The 22,438-nt window shown below is 50.2% G+C and overlaps 1 protein-coding gene across 8 annotated transcripts in view; it reads left to right on the top strand.

The window, feature by feature from the left end:
• VEGFA (vascular endothelial growth factor A) overlaps positions 1-20,472 on the top strand; it is a 53,617-nt gene extending 33,145 nt beyond the window's left edge. For 2 of the 8 annotated variants that reach the window (XM_077281959.1, XM_077281957.1), the window contains 8 exons: positions 5,225-5,273; positions 9,376-9,572; positions 9,936-10,012; positions 10,102-10,134; positions 12,695-12,760; positions 14,848-14,985; positions 15,541-15,635; positions 16,097-20,472. In XM_077281959.1, coding sequence (XP_077138074.1) covers positions 5,225-5,273; positions 9,376-9,572; positions 9,936-10,012; positions 10,102-10,134; positions 12,695-12,760; positions 14,848-14,985; positions 15,541-15,607 — 627 coding nt within the window. In that variant the 3' untranslated portion in view covers positions 15,608-15,635; positions 16,097-20,472. The remainder of the gene's footprint in view (positions 1-5,224; positions 5,274-9,375; positions 9,573-9,935; positions 10,013-10,101; positions 10,135-12,694; positions 12,761-14,847; positions 14,986-15,540; positions 15,636-16,096) is intronic. The other 6 variants (XM_077281958.1, XM_077281962.1, XM_077281960.1 and 3 more) reach the window with 6 other exon arrangements.
• The last annotated feature ends 1,966 nt before the right edge of the window (positions 20,473-22,438 follow it).

The raw sequence follows: 22,438 nt of genomic DNA, 5'->3' as shown, positions 1-22,438 counted from the left end.
CTCCTGGCTGAGGGGAGCAGGCTGGGTGCTGGGCTCCTGGCTGAGGGGAGCAGGCTGGGTGCTGGGCTCCTGGCTGAGGGGAGCAGGCTGGGTGCTGGGCTCCTGGCTGAGGGGAGCAGGCTGGGTGCTGGGCTCCTGGCTGAGGGGAGCAGGCTGGGTGCTGGGCTCCTGGCTGAGGGGAGCAGGCTGGGTGCTGGGCTCCTGGCTGAGGGGAGCAGGTTGGGTGCTGGGCTCCTGGCTGAGGGGAGCAGGCTGGGTGCTGGGCTCCTGGCTGAGGGGAGCAGGCTGCGTGCTGGGCTCCTGGCTGAGGGGAGCAGGCTGGGTGGCTGGGCTCCTGGCTGAGGGGAGCAGGCTGGGGGCTGGGCTCCTGGCTGAGGGGAGCAGGCTGGGTGCTGGGCTCCTGGCTGAGGGGAGCAGGCTGGGTGCTGGTGCCCTCCGCGCCCACATGTCACTGCTCTCCTGACCCCGCTGTGTACAGCACATGTGATCTTGGAGCACGTAGCACTTTCCATAAATGCCCACAATACTGGGGCTCCGGGCTCAGGTGATCTGCAGGCGGCCACTAAACTTGGAGCTGACTGTTTCCCTCTGTGGGGCTGTGACTTGTGTGAACTTGGCCATGGTATATGGCGGTGCTGTGACTGTATTCTCTCCTCCTGTACAGCAGCACGTGTGCCCAGCAGCTGGCACCGTCCTGGAGCCCTGTCACCTAACCCCACAAGTGCCATGTACTTCAGGCAGCGGGGCTCCAGGATGGGGCTCCTGGGGGCCAGCAGATGTGATGTCGGTGCTGCCTGGCTGCAGTCATCAGTGCCTGTATATACGGGAGCGCTGCCCCTTACTCTATGTCTGCAGAGTTGTGTAGTAGCCGGGTCCTGTCACATCCAGTGTGACCAGGGGAGAGGGCCCGGCTCCCAGTCTGCCACATTGTCATAGATACCCGGCCGGGCAGCGTGTGACTGGACTGCTAATGGGCCCCTGAAGTTTCCTGCTCTGGGGGGTGAGCGGCCCCTTCTCACTGGTCCCCTCTTCATTCTGACGACAGACCGGTAGGCCGGCTCACCAGGCGGCTCATGCTGCACGTACACTTTTTTCCAGTGTACAGCAGCCCTGACACAGACGAGAGGCCTTTAAATCTCTTTCATGTGACTGGGCCAGGCTCCCCTCATCTGCCAGCAGTCACTAGGCCTCAGTCCACACTGTGAGCTACACATGTCCTTGAGTGAGCGAGCTCTGACACATCACGAGGCTTTCCCTTTCTTCTCTTGCTCTGCTGAGGTTTTGGGAAGGGTCCTTGTGGCTCACAAGCAGTTTTTACAAGTGAGCCTAATTGTTTTTCCAAGCATTTACAGTTACAAAGCTCAACTAATGAGGAAGGCGAGATTGTGGCAAGACAGGCGGAGTGAGCTGCATTAACTGCTTCACTTCCTTGCAGTCGGTAAAGGACTGAAGTGCACTAGCTAGTGAGACGCGTGGAGGGCCCCGGGTGCTGCCCCCTAATTCTACAATGTAGTCCAGCTGTTCCTCACATTTTATTCCTCGAGCTGTGTGCTATGTAGAATAGTGGCTCCTGTGCAGCCTCCGGTGACTATTGGTGACCTAGTGCAAGGATCCGCAAGGTCATGTTGTGCGTTTCCCCTTGGCGCAGATGTGTTCTGGCTTCGCTCTCCTGTCATTCTCTCACTGTCTGTCCAACAAGTTGTGCCGGAGTTTGGGGAGACCCATCTCTGCACGTCCGCCTCTTCCAGGGGAATCCAGCTCTGGTTTTCTTCAGAACCGCCATATCGGCAGCTATGAAGAGTCGTTGTTCACAGCGAGAGCTGGAAAATCTGGGCAGAATCCAAGCCTGACATTATACAGGGGAAATCAGCGGGAATTCTATGCATATAGCTGCTAAATTATCCTGTTGTGCCCAAGCTCGGGTCTTGCTGCACTTGTAGTTCATTTAATCCTGACATTAAATCTTTATCCACCCACCCTCCAAATCCATGTATTACACCCACGAAAGTTGAGGGGAAGCAATCTTCAGCGTGAGGATCTCCCCTGGGAGAAATCAATGTAGAAATAAAATCCCCAGGATCACCGGATAAATATTGTTTAAAAAAAAAAAAAAAAAGCTTTAATGTAAAAAAGAGACAAGTGAGCTGAAGCCGTCCCCGGCTCTGCTATATGGGCAGCACGGTGGCGCAGTGGGTAGCACTGCAGCCTTGCAGCGCTGGAGTCCTGGGTTCTAATCCCACTCAGGACAACATCTGCAAAGAGTTTGTATGTTCTCTCCGTGTTTGCGTGGGTTTCCTCCGGGTACTCCGGTTTCCTCCCACATTCAAAAGACATACTGATAGGGAATTTAGATTGTGAGCCCCATCGGGGACAGCGATGATAATGTGTGCAAAATTGTAAAGCGCTGCGGAATATGTTAGCGCTATATAAAAATAAAGATTATTATTATTATTATTAACTGGTCACTGTCCGGCTCCACGTGGAGCGTGACACATCGGGACAGTAGTGGATGGTTCGCGCACTGCTCATTGACAACCAGCTAGTTTCTGATTTCTGTGGATTTTTGGTGTTTTCTGGCTGTGACCGTGAGACTCGGGTAGATGTTGCTCTGCTTGCACACATTGCGTGGCCATGCTGCTCACACCTCTGCTTGCTCTGTTACATGTACGTTTTTTAACCCTGGCTACCGTCTACACCTTTGCGCCCATCATTTTTTGATGCCAGTGAGCGGTCAGGTGCTATGTGCATGGTTTTGGGGTGAGATGGCATCTCTCTATGCAGGGACGAGGCTTCCTTAAGTTTTGGCGTCAGCAGTTCTCCAGCATAACTGCAGGAGAAAAGGTCACCCCACATAGCAGGGTCCTGCCGCAGCCCCTTCTGGAAGGGCTTACTGTTCCTGCCATGGCTACAAGGACAGGCAGGTCCTGCAGTGACTGTTCAGGTTTAATTCTGTCCTTGGAGAGACTTCTTCAGTATTCCTGAGCACTAATCCCTGAGCGGACCTCCAGGCAGGAGACAGGTGCAGGCACAGTGATCCTGGAATGACAGCGGAGAGTTAATGTCACGGCTAGCTAATCGCCTGCATCACAATGTGACCGAGTTCAGATCACTGCTGACTGTCAAGGTCCTTCCTGTGCTGCGGCCCCTGGGAAGGTTCGCACCAAGGCCTCTTGGTTGTGGTATTGGCTCCAGGCAGTGACTTCATTGGTCTCTAGACAGAAGCCCTCCAGTGCTGACCCGATCTATAGGCAACGTTCATTCTTGTTCTCTTCAATTAGAAATTTACATGAGATTAGTGGTGAATACCCAGAAAAGCTCCAGAAGTGTTACCCCTCCTGGGAGGTCTTCCTTACTATTAGCAGGCATAGGAATTACATATTACACGTCCCTCTGTGTGGCTGGCCTCCACCGGCCGTCCTCACATGCCACGACTGGCCTCCACCGGCTGTCCTCACATGCCACGACTGGCCTCTGCCGTCCGTCCTCGCATGCCACAATGGGCCTCTGCCGTCTGTCCTCACATGCCACGACGGGCCTCTGCCGTCCGTCCTCGCATGCCGCGACGGGCCTCTGCCGTCCGTCCTCGCATGCCACGACAGGCCTACGCCGGCCATCCTCGCATGCAACGATTGGTCTCCGCCGGCCGTTCTCGCATGCCACGACTGGCCTCCGCCAACCGTCCTCGCATGCCACGACTGGCCTCCACCGGCTGTCCTCACATGCCACGACTGGCCTCCACCGGCTGTCCTCACATGCCACGACTGGCCTCCACCGGCCGTCCTCACATGCCATGACGGGCCTCCGCCGGCCGTCCTCGCATGCCACGATTGGTCTCCGCCGGCCGTCCTCGGATGCCACGACTGGCCTCCGCCAACCGTCCTCGCATGCTACGACTGGCCCCCGCCGGCCGCCTCAGCACCCATAGTTGTAATGTTACGGCTTGTCCTGTAGTGTTCTCTTGAGTCTTGTCTGGGCCTAGTGCATCGTCCTAGTGAAGTATCCACAGTACAGAATTGCAGATTTGTCTGTATTTCATTAGTTTTTACTATGTCCAAGCAAATGACATGAAATCTAAGCTGAGCCATTGTTTTTGTGTTGTGGGTGCGGGAGGCCAGCCACTGTACATTATATTTATATTTATATATATATATATATATATATATATATATATATATATATATATATAATCATATGGTGGTACTCGGGCACAGGACACACAGGGTGACATTTTGCTTGTGTTACGCAATGTTTCAGCCTGTGTGTGCTGCTCGGGTAATTGGATCGTAGACTTTAGACCCAGCGGAGCCTGTAACATGTCTGCAGCTCACAACACGGCTCTGCTGCTGCGCTGTTTGTTTTGCTATGGACTGACCTTCAGATATGAGGCACACAGGACGGCAGGGGTGATGGGACACATGAGGGAGTGTTCTGCTCCTAGAAGTTTTCCATTTGGCTGCTGGAGATTTACCTCTGACACAGGTCACCTCGCTTTCTGGATTCCACCATGACAGTATACTGACAGGGGAGGCAGTCATCAGCGGAAGCCATGAAAGGCAGGGAAGTCATTGACTATCCATTGCCATGATGATGGTTTCCTATTGTTCTGGCCTAATGGTTTCCTGTGTTGTAGATTACATCTCTACTCTCAGACACACGATTGTAGCTGAGTATCGCTGCAGCGGCCTAAACCTGTGTAGCTACAGATCTGAGCTGGCACCTGCAGGATCACGAGGACATAGGAAAACTAAGACAAGCCCAAAATCAAATAAAACGTGAGCTCTAAAGGCCACAGAGGATGGGGAGGAAACCGGATGCTGCCCTGCCCCACACCGTGCCGCAGCCGTGTGATGGCGGGAGACACTTCTCACATACGTGCCCTCAGCCTAACAGTCCTGCAGTTTGCCCAGCTGCAGCTACACCCTTCAATAACACTGCCGTGTATGGGGAGGATCCTGCTTTCTGTGTAAATAGTGGACAGGCCGGCAGTATTCTCTACAGGAGGATAACATTCTCCTAAATAACGTTATTGCCCCGGCCTCATGGCACCCTCTGGGTCCTTTCTAGGAATTAGATGTGCCCTGTAAAGCTGCACGCCGTGATCTGGGCTGGGGCGCACTGCCACTTTCCAACTAAAACTTGTCTGACTTCTGAGATTGCCCTTTAGTTTCTTTCATGTTATCTAATCAGTGTCCTCATAGTTTTCTTTTCTTTCTGTTTCCTGCAGTTTTCTCTGGCAGCCCCCACACAAGAAAAAGAGCAGAAACCCACAGAAGGTAAGGACAGTTCCTAATAGATGCATTTTTTTATTCTGTTTTTTTGTTTTCTGGACAGTTTATGATCCAGGATCTGTACAGATGTTTCTTAGAGCTGGGGATCATTAGACACATGCATTTCTATGGTAGGGTGTGGTTGTCAGATCCTATCCTAGTGTAAAGCCCTCATACACATTAGATAAGTTGGGCAAATCTGCCAGTTTCAGCGAGATCAACCAACTGCTTAATGTGCATAGTGTCCTTCCAACCATCCCCGATAGATTGTCCGGAACCTAAGATCGGGTGGTTGGAGTTCAGGCGACAGCAGAGTGATGGGCACCTGGCCAGATGATATTATTGGCGGCTCTCGGAGGATAGAGGATCCCTGAGCTGAGTGATCCTGTGTATGGAGAGTCGGGAGCAATGGCCTCTTATGAGCGATCCTGTGTATGGAGAGTCTGGAGCAATGGTTGTGGCCTCTTATGAGCGATCCTGTGCATGGGGGAGTCTGGAGCAATGGCGGTGGCCTCTTATGAGCGATCCTGTATATGGAAAGTCGGGAGCAATGGCGGTGGCCTCTTATGAGCGATCCTGTGTATGGAGAGTCGGGAGCAATGGCGGTGGCCTGTTATGAGCGATCCTGTGTATGGCGAGTCGGGAGCATTAGCGGTGGCCTCTTATGAGCGATCCTGTGTATGGAGAGTCGGGAGCAATGGTGGTGGCCTCTTATGAGCGATCCTGTGTATGGCGAGTCGGGAGCAATGGCGGTGGCCTGTTATGACCGATCGTGTGTATGGTGAGTCGGGAGCCATGGCGGTGGCCTGTTATGAGCGATCCTGTGTATGGAGAGTCGGGAGCAATGGTGGTGGCCTCTTGTGAGCGATCCTGTGTATGGAGAGTCGGGAGCAATGGCGGTGGCCTGTTATGAGCGATCCGGTGTATGGAGAGTCGGGAGCAATGGCGGTGGCCTCTTATGAGCGATCGTGTGTGTGGAGAGTCGGGAGCAATGGTTGTGGCCTTTTATGAGCAATCCTGTGTATGGAGAGTCGGGAGCAGTGGCGGTGGCCTCTTATGAGCAATCCTGTGTATGGAGAATCGGGAGCAGTGGCGGTGGCCTCTTATGAGCAATCCTGTGTATGGAGAGTCGGGAGCAATGGTGGTGGCCTCTTATGAGCGATCCTGTGTATGGCGAGTCGGGAGCAATGGCGGTGGCCTGTTATGACCGATCGTGTGTATGGCGAGTCGGGAGCCATGGCGGTGGCCTGTTATGAGCGATCCTGTGTATGGAGAGTCGGGAGCAATGGTGGTGGCCTCTTATGAGCAATCCTGTGTACGGAGAGTCGGGAGCCATGGCGGTGGCCTCTTATGAGCGATCCTGTGTATGGAGAGTCTGGAGCAATGGTGGTGGCCTCTTATGAGCGATCCTGTGTATGGAAAGTCGGGAGCAATGGTGGTGGCCTCTTATGAGCAATCCTGTGTACGGAGAGTTGGGAGCCATGGCGGTGGCCTCTTATGAGCGATCCTGTGTATGGAGAGTCTGGAGCAATGGTGGTGGCCTCTTATGAGCAATCCTGTGTATGGAGAGTCGGGAGCAATGGCGGTGGCCTGTTATGATCGATCCTGTGTATGGAGAGTCGGGAGCAATGGTGGTGGCCTCTTATGAGCGATCGTGTGTATGGAGAGTCTGGAGCAATGGCGGTGGCCTCTTATGAGCGATCCTGTGTATGGAGAGTCGGGAGCCATGGTGGTGGCCTCTTATGAGCGATCCTGTGTATGGAGAGTCTGGAGCAATGGTGGTGGCCTCTTATGAGCAATCCTGTGTATGGAGAGTCGGGAGCAATGGCGGTGGCCTGTTATGATCGATCCTGTGTATGGAGAGTCGGGAGCAATGGTGGTGGCCTCTTATGAGCGATCGTGTGTATGGAGAGTCTGGAGCAATGGCGGTGGCCTCTTATGAGCGATCCTGTGTATGGAGAGTCGGGAGCCATGGTGGTGGCCTCTTATGAGCGATCGTGTGTATGGAGAGTCTGGAGCAATGGCGGTGGCCTCTTCCTGCACAGCATTTTGCCTCGCCATAGTAGGAAGACGTCTTTATGTTTTGGGCAGTTTCTGTTTATTTACGAACTTAAAATAAAGTTGTGGAGATCATTTTTGCAGGAGGAGGTGTAGGCACCTTTTCCTATAAATGCGGTTGTGATAACTGTGTGAGCGAGTATTGAGCTCCATATCTTGGTAGAGGCTCAGGGCGGATACACAGGTCCTGGTCCTAAGGATGGTTTAGGGCTGGAGAGCCTGATGAAGCCCTGGAATAATACCATGGCTGATCCAGGAGGTCATGGGCTGGGGTCTGAGGCCGGGCCGCCTGTCCCCTTGACTCATGAGGTGGTCGGTTTGCCCTGGATCTTCATGCACAGATGCGTTGTTGTGTCTTCTGGATCCTTTCTGGCTGCTGCCTGGATGTGTCTCATTGTGATTTCCTTTCTCATCTAGACTGCGGCTGGTTGGAGATTAGTCAGCCCATTTATTTTAAGCTCATGATACGTGGGGATCGTGCAGCAGGCGCTTGGTTACGTAGTCACAGGGCCAGCCTAGGTCTCGGCACCCTTGAGCTTCTCCATTGTTTCCCTGCCTGCACTCGGCAGGGTCAGGACTGGTTACTTGCCTATTGGTATAGCGGTTTTTACCATATCTTAATGGTTGTGTTAAAATGAAACCGATTTTTCAGAGCTGGCGGTGTGTGTGAAGCCGGCCCTCCCGTTTTCAGTATATGTGATAAGAGGGCAAGTTTCCGTGATGGCAGCAGCTGGACTTATCAGCGAAGGTTATCAACCCACGAGCCACTGCTCCGAATAAGCGCAAACATGGTGCAACGGTGTGCACGTTCCACATGGAGGCATGCTCGCCTCCCATTAACCCTTCATACTGTAAAGGTAAAATCACAGCTGCCTCACCAGTTTGGAGGGCTACATGCGGGAAGTGGGACCTTTCTTCTGCTCCTCTTTGATTTCTGTGTGGAGCACTGAGCAGCACGGAGGGTGCAGTGCCTGCTGGTATGACATTAATGGGGAGGGGGAATATTAGATTTTATGGCTTCCTAAGGAAATATTTCCATGCCCATACAAGAACCTGAGTGGGGGTAGGGCTGTTCTACAGCTCGTCTTAAGAGAGGGAGAAGGGGGGGTTAGGACTGGCTCATGGCAGCTGCTCTGGTGGTCTCTCCTGTTGGACCACTACTGGCGGAATGAGGGGGGTCATCTCTGGAGGACTCTTAAGTTCTGACAGACTCGGTAGAGCGCGGCGGCTCCAGATGTTGGTGGCCGTATCTCCAGGACCTTGTCCTCCAATGTAGGGACTGTGTAACGGACTATGATGGAAGCAGCGTGAAGGCTTATTCCGTGTTGTAATATGCTTCGGTGTAGAGTAGTATTACATCTTACGTGACCGAGCCCAGGGGAGTAAATCAGTCTATTTTGCAACAAGTGTTTAACTTTCCAGAATCTGCCTGTAAAGGGGGTAATGGTGTGTCGTAAGAGGGGTGCGGCAGCTGGAAAGTCTCAGCACTGCTACCAGTCCCTGGCCGGGATGCCAGTGAGGGGGGGGATTTTTAAGAGCTTTTATTTCTAATCCTGGAGGCCAATGAAACAATCGTCCGGGGTGCAGAAACTGCAGGGGAATGTTTCCTGCTAATCTTGGCACCATGTGGCTCCAAGCCCTGCTGACTGGGAGGCTTTGTCCACTTGTGGAGGAGATATGGCGGCTAATTAGCTCCATCACACCTAGCAAGAATCGACTGGAAATTAGCGTGGATCTGTTCTGGAAAATGAGCCTAAATTCTGAGTGTCGGAAAATGTTCTCTCTATCTTTGTTTGCTTGGGGCTTGTGAATGGGCTGTAAATGCAACCCCAAACGATCTGCCCATTGCTCCTATGTTTGGGGACCTGATGCCGCAGCCACCATTCACATAAGGCTGTTATGTCTCCCCGGTCCACCCTCAATGGCCGAGCAGCCACGTGCGATCCTATTGCCTTACTCACCTTGTCGTCTCCTGAGGGATGGCTCTGGCGCATTGTGATATACATAATGGTATGGCTGTCATGCTGACCACCTTGTCTTTCCTCTCCAGTTGTGCCATTTATAAAGGTCTACGAGCGCAGCATGTGTCAGGAGCGAGATACCTTGGTGGATATCTACCAGGAGTATCCTGACGAGGTGGAGTTCATCTTCAAGCCTTCTTGCGTTCTCCTTAAGAGGTGTGCTGGATGCTGCAGCGATGAGAATTTCGAGTGTGTCCCCACGGAGTGGTACAATGTCACCATGCAGGTAGGTGCCGGCCCGTCATCCCCTTTCCTGGCATGTTTCACAACGCATGGTCTGCTGCACGTAATTCCATTCCAGCTTCTTATAAACCTTTACTGAGACGCACAGATTAACATTCTTGGGTAACTGGGACATGACTGCGTATTTGTACGTGATCGTCAGCTTGCGTGCATCTGCGTCATGCCACGTTCCTACAGCCAGGGCCAGATCCTAAGGGAGCGTCAGCCTGCGAGGCTCCACACGTTGGGAGCCATTGTTCTATCGTTTCACGTGGGCTCCATGTTATTCTAAACCTCCACATGTCTCCTACTGATTCCAGGCAGGTGTTCATGTAATGTTCAGTCGTCTTGTGCTTCTTTCTTGCAGATCTTGAGGATGAGGCCTCACCTGAGTCAGCTGTATGTGGAGAAGAGCTTCCAGCAGCACAGCCGCTGTGAGTGCAGGTGAGACTCCCTGCTCCCCGGGTCTACTGCTCCTGCACCAAATACAGCTGCCTGAAAATACATTCAATTTATTATTTTTTGTTTTGCAGACAAAAGAAAGAAATTAAAGGCAAACAGGAAAAGTAAGTGATGCTTTTTTTTGTGTGTGATTCCACCCATGTCTTCTCCTACAGCAGGAAGCTACTGGACGTGTCAGTAAGGACTCCTGCAAGGGTTAATCTATCATGCTGGAGGGCTCGGCATTGATACAACGTTATTGTCGCTGATGCTCCTCAGTGGACAATGTGTGGTAGACGTGGCGTCACCTGCGACCCTGGCGTTTCTGCCTCTAACTGTGCTGATGGAGGGCTCCGCGGCCCTTCATGCCTCGGGGACATTCAGCTTTTGCGGTGGTGATGGATTATGAGTCCAGTACTCCTAACCTGTGAGTGGAGCATGACCTAGATTATTCGCATGTGCTCATCTCTCTGCCATCGTGGGTCTGCACGAATTTATAGTGTAACCCCAGATGTACTGCTCATACACTCGTCCTAGTGCCTAAAGTTTCCTCACCTCAGTCTGCTGTGTTCCCAGCTCTATCAGCGACTGTCCGCCAGACCCCATAACTAAAATACATTCCAGACTATGTATAGACGTATAGGAGGGGGTGAGACAGGAGCCCGGGGGAGAAGGTGAGGCGTTCTCAGACTCTGTCAGGACCTGTCAGCTGGCACTCGTCCCCCAGAAGGCCGCTCCTGCCCCTGCATGGTCCAGGAGGCGAGCTGTTAACCTGTTCACACCTGCGTACGCCACCCTGTGACCGCCGGCGCTGCAGATATCACCCCGTCCGGGGAGATCTACTAATCCAATAACACCAAATGCATTTCACAGATGAAGGGCTAGGTGGGCCACTGCTGCTCTTACCGCTGCTTTATGTCTGCTTGCTTTTCTGCTGATCACTGCCTTTTTGTTCTCAGTCCATTATATTTCGGGTGTGCACCTGTTGGATGATGTGGTGATGGCACAGTCTTAGAGCAAGTGTGTATTGGTTAGTAGTGACCCCAGGTCTCATAAATGTAGGTCCTAATCATAGAGACTGGAAGAGCACAGATACCTGCTGGGAGCGGAGTAAAGGCCCCGTCACACTTAGCGACGCTGCAGCGATACAGACAACGATGCTGATCGCTGCAGCGTCGCTGTTTAGTCGTTGTGTGGTCGCTGGGGAGCTGTCACACAGACCGCTCTCCAGCGACCAACGATGCCGAGGTCCCCTGGTAACCAGGGTAAACATCGGGTTACTAAGCGCAGGGCCGCGCTTAGTAACCCGATGTTTACCCTGGTTACCAGTGTAAAATAACAAACAGTACATACTTACATTCGCGTCCCCCCGCGTCCGCTTCCTGCACTGACTGAGCGCCGGCCCTAACAGCAGAGCGGTGACGTCACCGCTGTGCTGTGCTTTCACTTTCACTTTACGGCGCTCAGTCAGTGTGGGAAGCGGACGCCGGGGGATGCGAAGGTGAGTATGAACTGTTTGGTTTTTTTACATTTTACACTGGTAACCAGGGTAAACATCGGGTTACTAAGCGCGGCCCTGCCCCCAGATTCAGCGATGTCAGCGGGACCTCAACGACCAAAAAAAGGTCCAGGCCATTCCGACACGACCAGCGATCTCGCAGCAGGGGCCGGGTCGCTGGTACGTGTCACACATAGCGAGATCGCTACTGAGGTCGCTGTTGCGTCACTTGTGACTCAGCAGCGATCTCGCTAGCGATCTCGCTATGTGAGACGGGGCCTTAAGGCTCTGAAAAGAAATGGAATGACTGGAGGGCATAACCCATGATGCTCTGCTGTAGAAAGGCCCCTTGGAGAGAGATGTTTTTCCTATTAAGCTTACTATTAATATCCAGCCACGTGTAGGAAAGGTCACCTCTGCTGTCCATGCAGCACATAATGAGGCGGAAGGAGATAGCCGAGCCCAAGATAAATGGGGTAACCTAGTTCCCTTCTCACCGCCAACGTGTGCACACTGATAAAGCTGCCCTGTGCTGTCTACGATCACCGCCGCTCCGCGTGCTAACGGCAGCTATCCCGTGTGACGAGGGCCTAGCCATAGTGAAGTGTCTGCTAGCAGCCGACGTTCAGCACAGTATGCAGGCGCCTGACCCATCTCCTGCCATTGTGAGAGATGGGGCGCTCATTAATTATTGCACCAGATTTTTGTTTTGATCTTCTTCTCTCGCTTGTTACCCAAAATCGTCCCTGGAGTTGGAGGAAAGCTCTGCAGGCGGCTGAGTCCCGGGGTAATAGATGCATGTCCGTGCCTCTCAGTTGGGAAACTTTAGAGACTTGACAAGTGTTAGGTTCCTGCCAATCTGATGATGTCCTCATCTTTGTTACTGTGAATAGACGTGTGCAGACCCACGGCTAATAATAATGAGCATGCCTGCACAGATCTGTCGCCCTTCTGGGCCTCTGTGCGCAGCGCTGACCACAGATGTAATGGCCGCGTCCAGTGGTTTCGTCTCGCCTCTGCTTCATAGTGCACTAAGACGTGATGGCAGCTCCGGCTCTTCGTTGGCCGCTGCTTTGTGTCATGACACCGCTCTGCTCTGCACATAGTCCCCTGATTTTGCTCTAGTTCCTCTCGTTTTTTGCCCTTTCTCTCTGTCTCTCGCTCTGTGTTTATTTTTTTTCTTCCAGAAAAGCAAAACAAGGGAAGGGCCATAAACGAAAGCGCAAGAAAATCCGGTACAAATTGCACCGCTTGTACGTTTGTATCGTGTGCTCACTAAATCCCAGCCACCAATCAGAATCCCGGCATTGTCACCTCATTGCATTAAGGCGATGTTCACACTGGGCGTCTTTGCTGCTTTTTTATTCTAATTTTCAGCAGTAGATCTGTCTATGGGATTTCAGAAATCTCATGCACACAGCTTGTTTTTTTGTGATCAGGATTTTGTTCTTTGCTGCGTTTTTTGCAGCATGTCGCTTCTTTCAGTGTTTTTCACCCATTGAATTGAACGGGGAAAAAAACGCCATGATAAATGCAGCATTTTCGTTTTTGCTGCAGCTTCTTTTCTGCCAAGCACTGAGGTTTTGCTGCAGGAAAAAAAACGCAGAAAAAACACTTAGTATGAACTTGGCCCAGTTAATCCCATTAATCTGCTCGCGTGGCTTTTGGATCGGGGGTCAATAAAACCTGAGAATCTCCCACTTGTGATGTAATTGGTGGTGGTGGGGCGACATCTTAGCCTGTCTGAATGTCATCATGAGACCCCAGTTATTTTCTGTGTATCTGGGGTCTCCGCCTGCTGGACCTCCTGTCACCGGCAGTGATTGTATGGTGTCTGTATCTCCACAGCTGACGTCTTCTCTTCTGCTCCACTGTCTCGTCACATCTCATGATTACATTGGCTCGGCTTATGGTGGTGGCTTGTGGCAGCACTGGTGGTGGGGCACTTGCATTGGCGCCTACCCGAATTATACTGATAATTGCTTTGCTGAAAAGAGCCTGTTTTTGTTTTTTTATTTTAAATTGTGACTATATATGTTGCAGTGAAAAATCACAATGTGTAATCCTGTCCTGTGCTAGCGGTGCAGTCACAATGCCGCCTGCTTACTGTGGTGTGAACGCGGCTCAGTATTACTACTTCTGTGAATGCAGCAGTCTCTCCTGGAGCCAAAGTGAAAGTGTCGTCCACAGCGCACCATAAATATTAACGATTAGTTGAGGGATCCCTTTAATATTAATCCAAACAAGGATCCGGTGGGAAAGGCAGTGGGGTTTTTTTTTTGTTTTGTTTTGTTTTGTTTTTTTTGGCGTCTGATCTTGAAAATGTCAAGGTGATGGCTCCACTCCTGTGAGAGTGTTAGTTTTGTCTACGAGGTCGGGCATCTCCTGTAGTTTTGTCTACATGAGTTTTACTGTGTGCGCTTCACCTTGGGTCCTGTAGCGAGACTGCGGTACATTTAGTACATAGTCTTCTAACCAACCGCGGAGAAGGACTGAAATGGCTGACTTATTGCCCCACAGGAAAATGACACTAAAACTGTTCATCTGGCACACAAAACCCCATGCTTACCATTAATATTGGGCAGAGGGGGGCGGCATGCCGCAGGTGGGCAGAGGGGGGCGGCATGCCGCAGGTGGGCAGAGTGCGGCATGCCGCAGGTGGGCAGAGGGCTTAATGCCGCAGGTGGGCAGCCATTTGTGTTCATCTCCTGCTCACATGGAGAGATGTATACCGTACTGTGTGGGGTCATCACTCGCAGCTGCTTACTCCGATGTCACTTGTCTCTTTGCTTCTCTTCTTTATACTCTAACACTAACGTCCTGCATTTGGAAGGCAGAATTACTTAGAGATAATTTGTACCGAAACTTCTTTCTTCGTTTAGTCTAATCCTGAAGATGGTTCCTTACCGCTGCTAACACCGTACATTACACCCTAAATGCCCTTTTCTCCTTCCAAATGCAGCGTGTGGCTTCCTAACGCTGTGTTGTCTGCTTGCTCTTACCCTGAATAATGATCCTAACGCAGGAAGGTGGCGGGTGAGCAACCATGAGGTGGAGACGAGGACCCCACCAGCTGTATCTGTATTTCTGAGGGCGGCCAGATGTCTACACTGAACCTGTTGGGTTGTGTTACCATATGCTATGGTGGCACCGCTCCGTACTGTCACAAGTCAGGGCGACCACCTTCTCCTGAACGTGGACATGCCGGGGGCTGGTGGTCGCTCTGGAGGTCTGCGGGGATGGAGGGATTGCTTGTAATGTGTTCAGGAGTTTTGCATGTTGACGTTTCTCTTGCTGTTGCGCTGTAGCTTAGAACTCTTTTTCCTTTTGCTTTTTGCAGTCATTGTGAGCCTTGCACAGACACAGAGAGGAGAAAACACTTGTTTATCCAAGACCCCCAGACCTGTAAATGCTCCTGTAAAAACACAGACTCACGTTGCAAAACGAAGCAGCTTGAGTTAAACGAAAGGACTTGCAGGTTGGTTCATCTTACATGTGGGAGAAATCTGTAAAGTTAGAGCTGCTTCTTCTGCTCATCGCTGGCTGACGTCCTGGAGGACAGCGCTGCCTTCACTGTTCTTTTCTGTGTTTGCTTCCTATCTGTGCACATCAGTCACACATGCGCCCCCATGACGGCTGCCATTCCTGCAGGGAGGCTTACTGCCTGCTCAGTTAATCTCCCGGGGGGCTCGCAGTAGTAACTCTGAGCCCCCCATGTATGTGACGGTATGTTCTTGTAGCTTCATGGACCATTCTGGAGCAAGCCTCCCTACCTGTGTGCAGCAGGCAGCCTCTCAAGATATTAAGGGTGGATAATAGAGCCGCCATGCAAGGTCATGTGGTATGAAGGAGAAGACGTGACCTTCTCCTTCCTGCTGTACGTCCGTGTCCATTGATTACCCACTGTACCCCTACCCACGTACATCGTAGTGTAGGGCATTGATGTGCAGCATCTGCTCCTTCAATGTCTAGCTAAATCTTGACACCGTTTTCCCTGAGGAGCCATTTAGAGCAGTTTGTTGTCTTTCACTAGGAGAGGCAAGAAGCCTAGCGCCCACCAGCCATATGCGGCCCCCTATTCTGCTGACCTCGCTCACTAACATGCGCTCTGCCACCCCTTACAGCAAAGTAAGTGACCCCAAATAACAACTGTGTGTCACCTGAATGCTTCTGTGTTGTCCGTCCAGCTTTTAGGATGAGGGTAAGGTTACGTCATATGTCTACATGTCGGCCAGGAAGCATCGGCGTTACGTGGGAACCTCCGAGTGGCTGCCTCGGCTTTCTGGAGCCCTCTCTTCAGACGAGTCACTTCTACTAGTGCTTACTTGGTTACGTCTCCACCGTGACTAATGGTTTCACGTCTCTCCTTTATGCAACATGGGCTAGACCTTGTGCACAAATTATTAATTTTTCTGTGTTGCCCCATGATATTTTTCGAGTAACGTCAGAGCAGAAGTGTACCACAAGTAGCTAGATGTATGTTGTGGTGTAGATGTGGCTTCTTGTCCTCTCTGAATGTAATTCCTAAAGTTTTTCAATATTTCTGTGTCGTTGCTGAAAATTAAACTCTTATTTTGTTTCTCCCAAAGATGTGAAAAACCGCGGCGGTGAAACGAGGAGAGCGTCTCTAGAAAGAGACAAAATGGAGTGAAAATGAAGGATCGAAACTCGGCACAGCACTTTGGTTCTCATGCATTCCGCGTCCCCCCGGAGGGAAAGAATAGCCGTATTATTCAGTAAACGCCATTTCTCCTTCTTCTTTTTCAAAATTGATGCTGCTACACATCGAGAGCCAGAACAGCGGGGTCATAACTCTTTTGGATTCTTATATATTATAATTAAATATAGATATATAAATATATACATATATTTCTGTATGTATATATATATATTGGATTTTTCTTAACAAAATAACAATTTACCGGACTTTAAACGCAACCGAAACTTTTTTTTTTTTTCCACTGCGTACGTGAGGGATAGCTACTCAGCTGATGCTAACCTCTAATAATTATTCTGGATCATATTCTATTATCGCTAAGTTTCTGCTGAACCAGTACACAAGAGGCAAAACAAAACAAAATCAGATCAAAGGTCAAAGAAGCCCTGCTGAGATGTTCTGGAGTCCTACAGCTGCAAAACTCGATCCTTCACCAAACTTGCCCTGTGCCCTCTGCAGATAGACTCATTGAGGGGTCGGAGACTAACCGGTGCCAGAGGTTGGCCAGAGACGGCGTCATTGCCCATCGTGCACAGTTTCTGCCCTGGAGGAACTTTATCTTTTGGCATCTACTGTCGGCTGGTGTGTGTGTATTGATTTTTGGTATGTTCTCTATTCAGAAATGGAAAGGTTTTTGGGAAAAGGAAAAACAATGTCTGACTATTTCCTATGGACGTTTTTACTCTATGCCCTTCCCAAATGATGTGACCCATTGGCTCCGTTTTGTCAGGCCTATTCTGAGCCGGTGCCAGTTGTATCTCTGTGGTCTTAATACAACACTAAAAGACTTTGCTTCGCGAGATCTTGACTTTTTTTGCTGAGTCTGGACCAAAATCAAGGAGGTCACAAGAGAGGAATGCTTCCGGACGGTGTGCAGACCTGGCGGTAATCACTAGAATCCATTGGGACTTGTATTCTCCCAGTGAGCAGTCGGCAAATGACGTGAACTCTTGTACATTGAGTTAATTACTCACCCCAGTGAGGAAGACTCACTCATAATGAGTGGAAATGACTATATTAAGAGTATGAATCGCTCAATGAGTGCAGCTTGCTGTTATATGACTTGGACTTGTATATGTTGAGTGAGACTGCCTTCCAGTGGGTGAATGGTTTCCCCACCCAACTCCTCGAACCAGGACTGGCTTAGCATGTCTGAGAATCCCAGTATGTCCTCCTAACACCGTGAGTCCTGGAGCTGGTGGAATCACTAGAATCTGTAGAAGCGCGTTCACTGTAGCCTTGCCTATGTATCTCATGTATACAGACACACACACACACACACGCCTGTTCTAAGGTTCCACGTGCCTTGCAGCCTAGAAGTGACTGAGGCTCTTGCTCCTTCACCCCGAGACCCTGAGCTGTTTTCTGGTTAAAGGACTTCAGTGCCGATGAAAGATTAACTGATCAGCGCATGACACAAATAAAGGGTTGATCCCTGCATGAGGGACTTGGCTCCTTTGCTGCTAGACTGTGTTAGATGAAATCCCTGTGTACACTGCAATGATGTCTAGGAAACCTTTTCACTGGGGGGTAGGGGGTTGCCGTAAAGTTACCTGTGTGGATGAATATGCGTGGTGGTCGGTGCCATTATCCAGTGTAAGGCAGAGCATCTCGGATGCTGGTCATCTCGTATGAAGACGACGCATAGAGCGGGGCCCTTACTCTAGTGCCAAATTCAGACATGGACTCACACGTACAATAAGTGCCTTTGTTAAAGCACATGGCAAGTCATCTGATGGCCCTGGCTAGGTAGATCATGGGTGGGGGCGAGGGTCTGTAATGAGCCACAGCTCGGACAGGGGAGCCCTGTAGTGTGTGTGTGTGTATGTGTATACATGGATGCAGAGCCGCTCGTCCACTTATTTAATGCCCCCTGTATTCAGACAGCGGAGGAGGGTACAGTATTTCTTTTGTTCTATTTAAGATAATTTATACAATTACAAATACATTAATTGTCCAATGTTTTTATCTGTTCTCCTTGGTGGTTTTCTTTAATATGTTCTTTTCAAGCCATTGCTACCTTCACTGATGCAGGAGGCAAGTTGTTGGGCATGGAGGGTGGGGACAGAGGACATAACTTGTCATGATGAGGCCTCCTCCTGTCCATCACGCTTCTGCTCAGATATTGGAGTCTGCTGGATCTGGGTTCATGCTTTTATAATGGGTGTTCAGAGGCTATGGGATCAGAAGGGTAGTACTAGTCACACATCCTTCTCTAGGGTGGAGACGGGTAGACTGAAGGTGCTGGAGATCCACCACCGCTCCGGAGCCATCTACCCTCTAGATGAAGGCTCCCATCTGGCCTGCGGTGGAGGCCCTCTGCACCTCTGCTCACAATAGCGGCTTGTCCAGCTCTCCTCTTTGTCTTGGCTGCCTGGTCTGTGGAACCCATGATATAGGGCAATGTCTTGTTAGTCCCTCGCCCGGACATGTCCCCATGACTGCAAAACCAGCTGTATGCAGCAGTAACGTTTGTATGGCAGTATTTATTGTATTTATTGCATACTGTTATGTGACCGTGCACACGACTGCGAAACACATCACATGTAGCAAACGGATGTCTGTCCAAGCATCGGGGGCTCTGCTCTCGCTGTGGGGGCCTTTGCTCTTGCTGTGGTGGGCTCTGCTCTTGCTGTGGTGGGCTCTGCTCTTGCTGTGGTGGGGCCTTTGCTCTTGCTGTGGGGGGGCCTTTGCTCTCGCTGTGGGGGGGCTCTTGTCTCGCTGTGAGGGCTCTGCTCTCGCTGTGGGGGGCCTTTGCTCTCGCTGTGGGTGGGGCTCTGCTCTCGCTCTGGGGGGCCTTTGCTCTTGCTATGGGTGGGGCTCTTGCTCTGGGGGCTCTGCTCTCGATGTGGGTGGGGCTCTGCTCTCGCTCTGGGGGGCTCTTTGCGCTTACTGTGGGGGGGGCTCTGCTCTCGCTGTGGGGGGGGCTCTGCTCTCGCTGTGCAGTTGCCCTCAGTCAGAATTTCTAGTCCAGCTTCCAGTCTGTGTTGCCCCTGCTGTATAGGTATCTTGGCCTGTCTAAGTATTTATTGTGTGGTCTGTGTATATTGGGGCAGCGGTGATCATGATTTTACTATTTTGCACATGTGAATCCAACATATTCATGGGTTTTGTTGACTCTCCTGTGCACATAGAAAGCCTTGCCTTCCGGACCTGTTGGGTTTATTCCCTTGTCCCGTATTTGAGATGCGGAGCTTTGTCGTGATTCAATCTCAGAATTGGTGAAAGGAAGGTGTCCAGGCTGACCCCCTCCAGAGCGGCGTGCGCTGCACTGCAGAACCATACTCTGTGCATCGCTCTGCAGGGGCGCAGGGTCAGATTATCGGGTGTAATATTTAATGCTGACTTCTTAGTCTTTCCACTGGAGTGTGACGATGAACAGTAGTGCGTACAATGAGGGTGTGCATTTTCTGTAGTCCCTTGCTCTGTGTTGTTCCTTTTAGGTAATTGCTTTCAACTCCAGGACACTGCCCTGCATTACTGTGGGCAAAGATAAATGGTCATGTGCAGTGTAAAGCAGGGCGGTCACAGGCACTGGAATACAGAGGGGACAGCCACAACCATCCAGAGCTTTAAAGTAGATCCAAGTCCCCTAAAAGTGGTGACATCGACTACACGATGGGGGTGCTCTCGTCACCGAGGCACGTGATACTTTTGGTAACTCTAGTGTTTGTTTTTTTTGTTTTGTTTTTTTCCCGTTTCGGCTCGATATTTGTTCCTCCATCCTGTGCTCAGGTGGCTGGTCCACTTCAATAAAAAGTCATGTTTCATAGAGCAAAACGATGAACCTGACCGTTCTTACCATAGATCTCCATTGTGCTGCCTTGTGTACGGTAGTTTGGCTGAAGACCCCATATCCCAGCTTTAGTTTCCATCTGCGTGCTTCCTCCGCTGACTGTGAAGCTGCACGTTGACCATTTAGTGCGGTGTCGGTCACCAGTATAAGCCATTAGTGACCATGACGTCTGTACACACGGCCTCTGCCAGCCCAGGGTTCACATCTGTATATCGAGCATTACGCATACACACTACAGGTTTCCTTCTTTTTGTAAATAAATTCAAAAACACAAAAAAGTTAATTCTGCCTAACATTTTTTTTTTTTTAATTGTAATGTGTTTTATTTATTGGTGCTATCATTTGTTATCGTTGTGAGACGCAGTCATTAACACTTCTTTCTTTGCAGATTAAATATTATGTAGAAACATATTTATTTTTTAAAAGAAAGTATAAAGATAATGTTAAAAATACCCTTGTTTCCTTTGTTTTTATTCATCTTGTGCGATGAACCCTGAGGTGACCCCATCAGACTGTCTGGAGGTGGGCTCCGCTCTCCAGTCTGGGGGGACGGATCAGTGGACCGTGACTTGTGCCTCAGTCCCAGCAGGGTCGCCGGGGTATCTGCAGGCTGTGTAATAGGACAAGGTCATGATGGGTTTTGCTCTGGATGTAAAGAATTTGCAGGAAGAGTATTGGATTTTCAGGACTTTTGTTCACATCTTCATTTTCGACGCTGGATGATTAAACTCCATAAGATTTTCTTTAAACACAAGTGTCTTGGATTGGCCCCGGTGGGAGCGACGTTTCGCCAGATCTAATGGGAAGCTGCGTGGAAATCGGAGCAGGAAACATCTGTTGTAATTGAATTGTTATGACAACCACGTTATTGAAATGGCTCGCGAGCAGCTTTCCCACATTGACTGTGTCCGTCTCCTTTTTGTTCTCTGCTCATGTAATGAAGATGCTGCCTTCAAAGAATCCTTGTAATTTATATTCCATAAATCAAAGATAAAGTTGTTGTGTATAGAAGAGCAGGGACTTGGCCGGCAGCCTTTCCTCTACCTAAACATTCCCACAAGGCTGTGAACCCACAGTTTATCTGCTGTTCTGTGTCTATATAAGCCAGGAGAGAACCCAAATATGTATCCTACATGGGAGCTCATAGCTTGTGTCCTAGAGGGGTGGGTACGGAGGAGCAAAGCAAATTCTTCATGAAACTATAGGTTTGCTTTGTGTGAATCACCTAAAATAGGCAATGCCATTTTACATATTGCAAAAGATTGCACCAGATGATGGATCACATGACGTTGGGAGCTTCCCCATCATGCCTTGCAGCAATCTCATCACAGCCAATCAGCAGAGACTGTCGGAGCCTGTATAAAAGCAGAAGTGGGAAATGTAGCTGTCATTTGCTGGCGAAGCTGGATAGTGAGAGGAGGTCACAGGTTCGCCCTACAACCAAAAACACTGAATAGGCTGCAGATGCTGTGTGACAGCAGAACAGTGAGTAAAAGTGAATAATAAAGATTTAATGGCTCGGGGGAGAGAGGAGAAGCTGTCGGCAATTGGAAGCTTTGGAGTCACGTACATTTCCTATGAGTTCAAATTTCTTGGTAAAATTATGTGAATTTTGATTAATTTAAAAAAAAAAAAAGTATTCCTTTCTGTTGACTGGTTCTGTCATACTACGATATCTATATATACCTATACACGCTTGCTGCACCCTCCCTCTGTGTATAGACTGTCTATAAGGCCTATGGTGTGACCATCCCTTTAACACCCATGTGACATATGGTGTGCGTCTACCGTGGTCTTTTCTCTTACATCTTTGCAATATTACAATTAATAATACATGTAATTACCAGCATACACTGCACCCGGTGTCCTTGGTGCAAAAAGTAAATGAAGTGTTACTGTCAGTAAGCACCGAGACCCGCAGGCCGTAGTCATCCCTTGTATTCACAGGGCCGATCAGCAAAAGGTACAAATTCTGTTATATGGGAACCTTTCTAATAGCAAAGCACAGGCAGCTTTTTTTTTTATATATACATAGACTTCAAAAAACACAATTCAGACACACGGGGCTCGAGCGAGTGTTCATGAAATCACATCCAATTTGCACTATTAAATGCAGCAGACTTTCAACACTAATACTGTAGTGGAAAACGGAGCATTTACGCTCCGGGGAAACCAGGCCATAAAGTCTTCAATGGTTGCAATAAATGCATTGATGTGGTACAATTGTGTTGTTTGTTCCCTCTGGCAGAGCCGACTTATGCAAGTGGACGTGATTCCCACAAGTATCATTGTGGGATCAGCATAATAGGCGATCGACAGTAAAAGTGAGTGATCGCTCGCTTCATTGACTTCACCCTTCCCAGCCTCGTCTGTGATGGTCTGCAGGCCCCAGACATGTGAGCGCTGCAATCTGAGGAA

This window comes from Ranitomeya variabilis, chromosome 2 (assembly GCF_051348905.1).
Source record: "Ranitomeya variabilis isolate aRanVar5 chromosome 2, aRanVar5.hap1, whole genome shotgun sequence".
Lineage (NCBI taxonomy): Eukaryota > Metazoa > Chordata > Amphibia > Anura > Dendrobatidae > Ranitomeya > Ranitomeya variabilis.
This window is presented reverse-complemented; position numbering and strand designations above follow the sequence as displayed.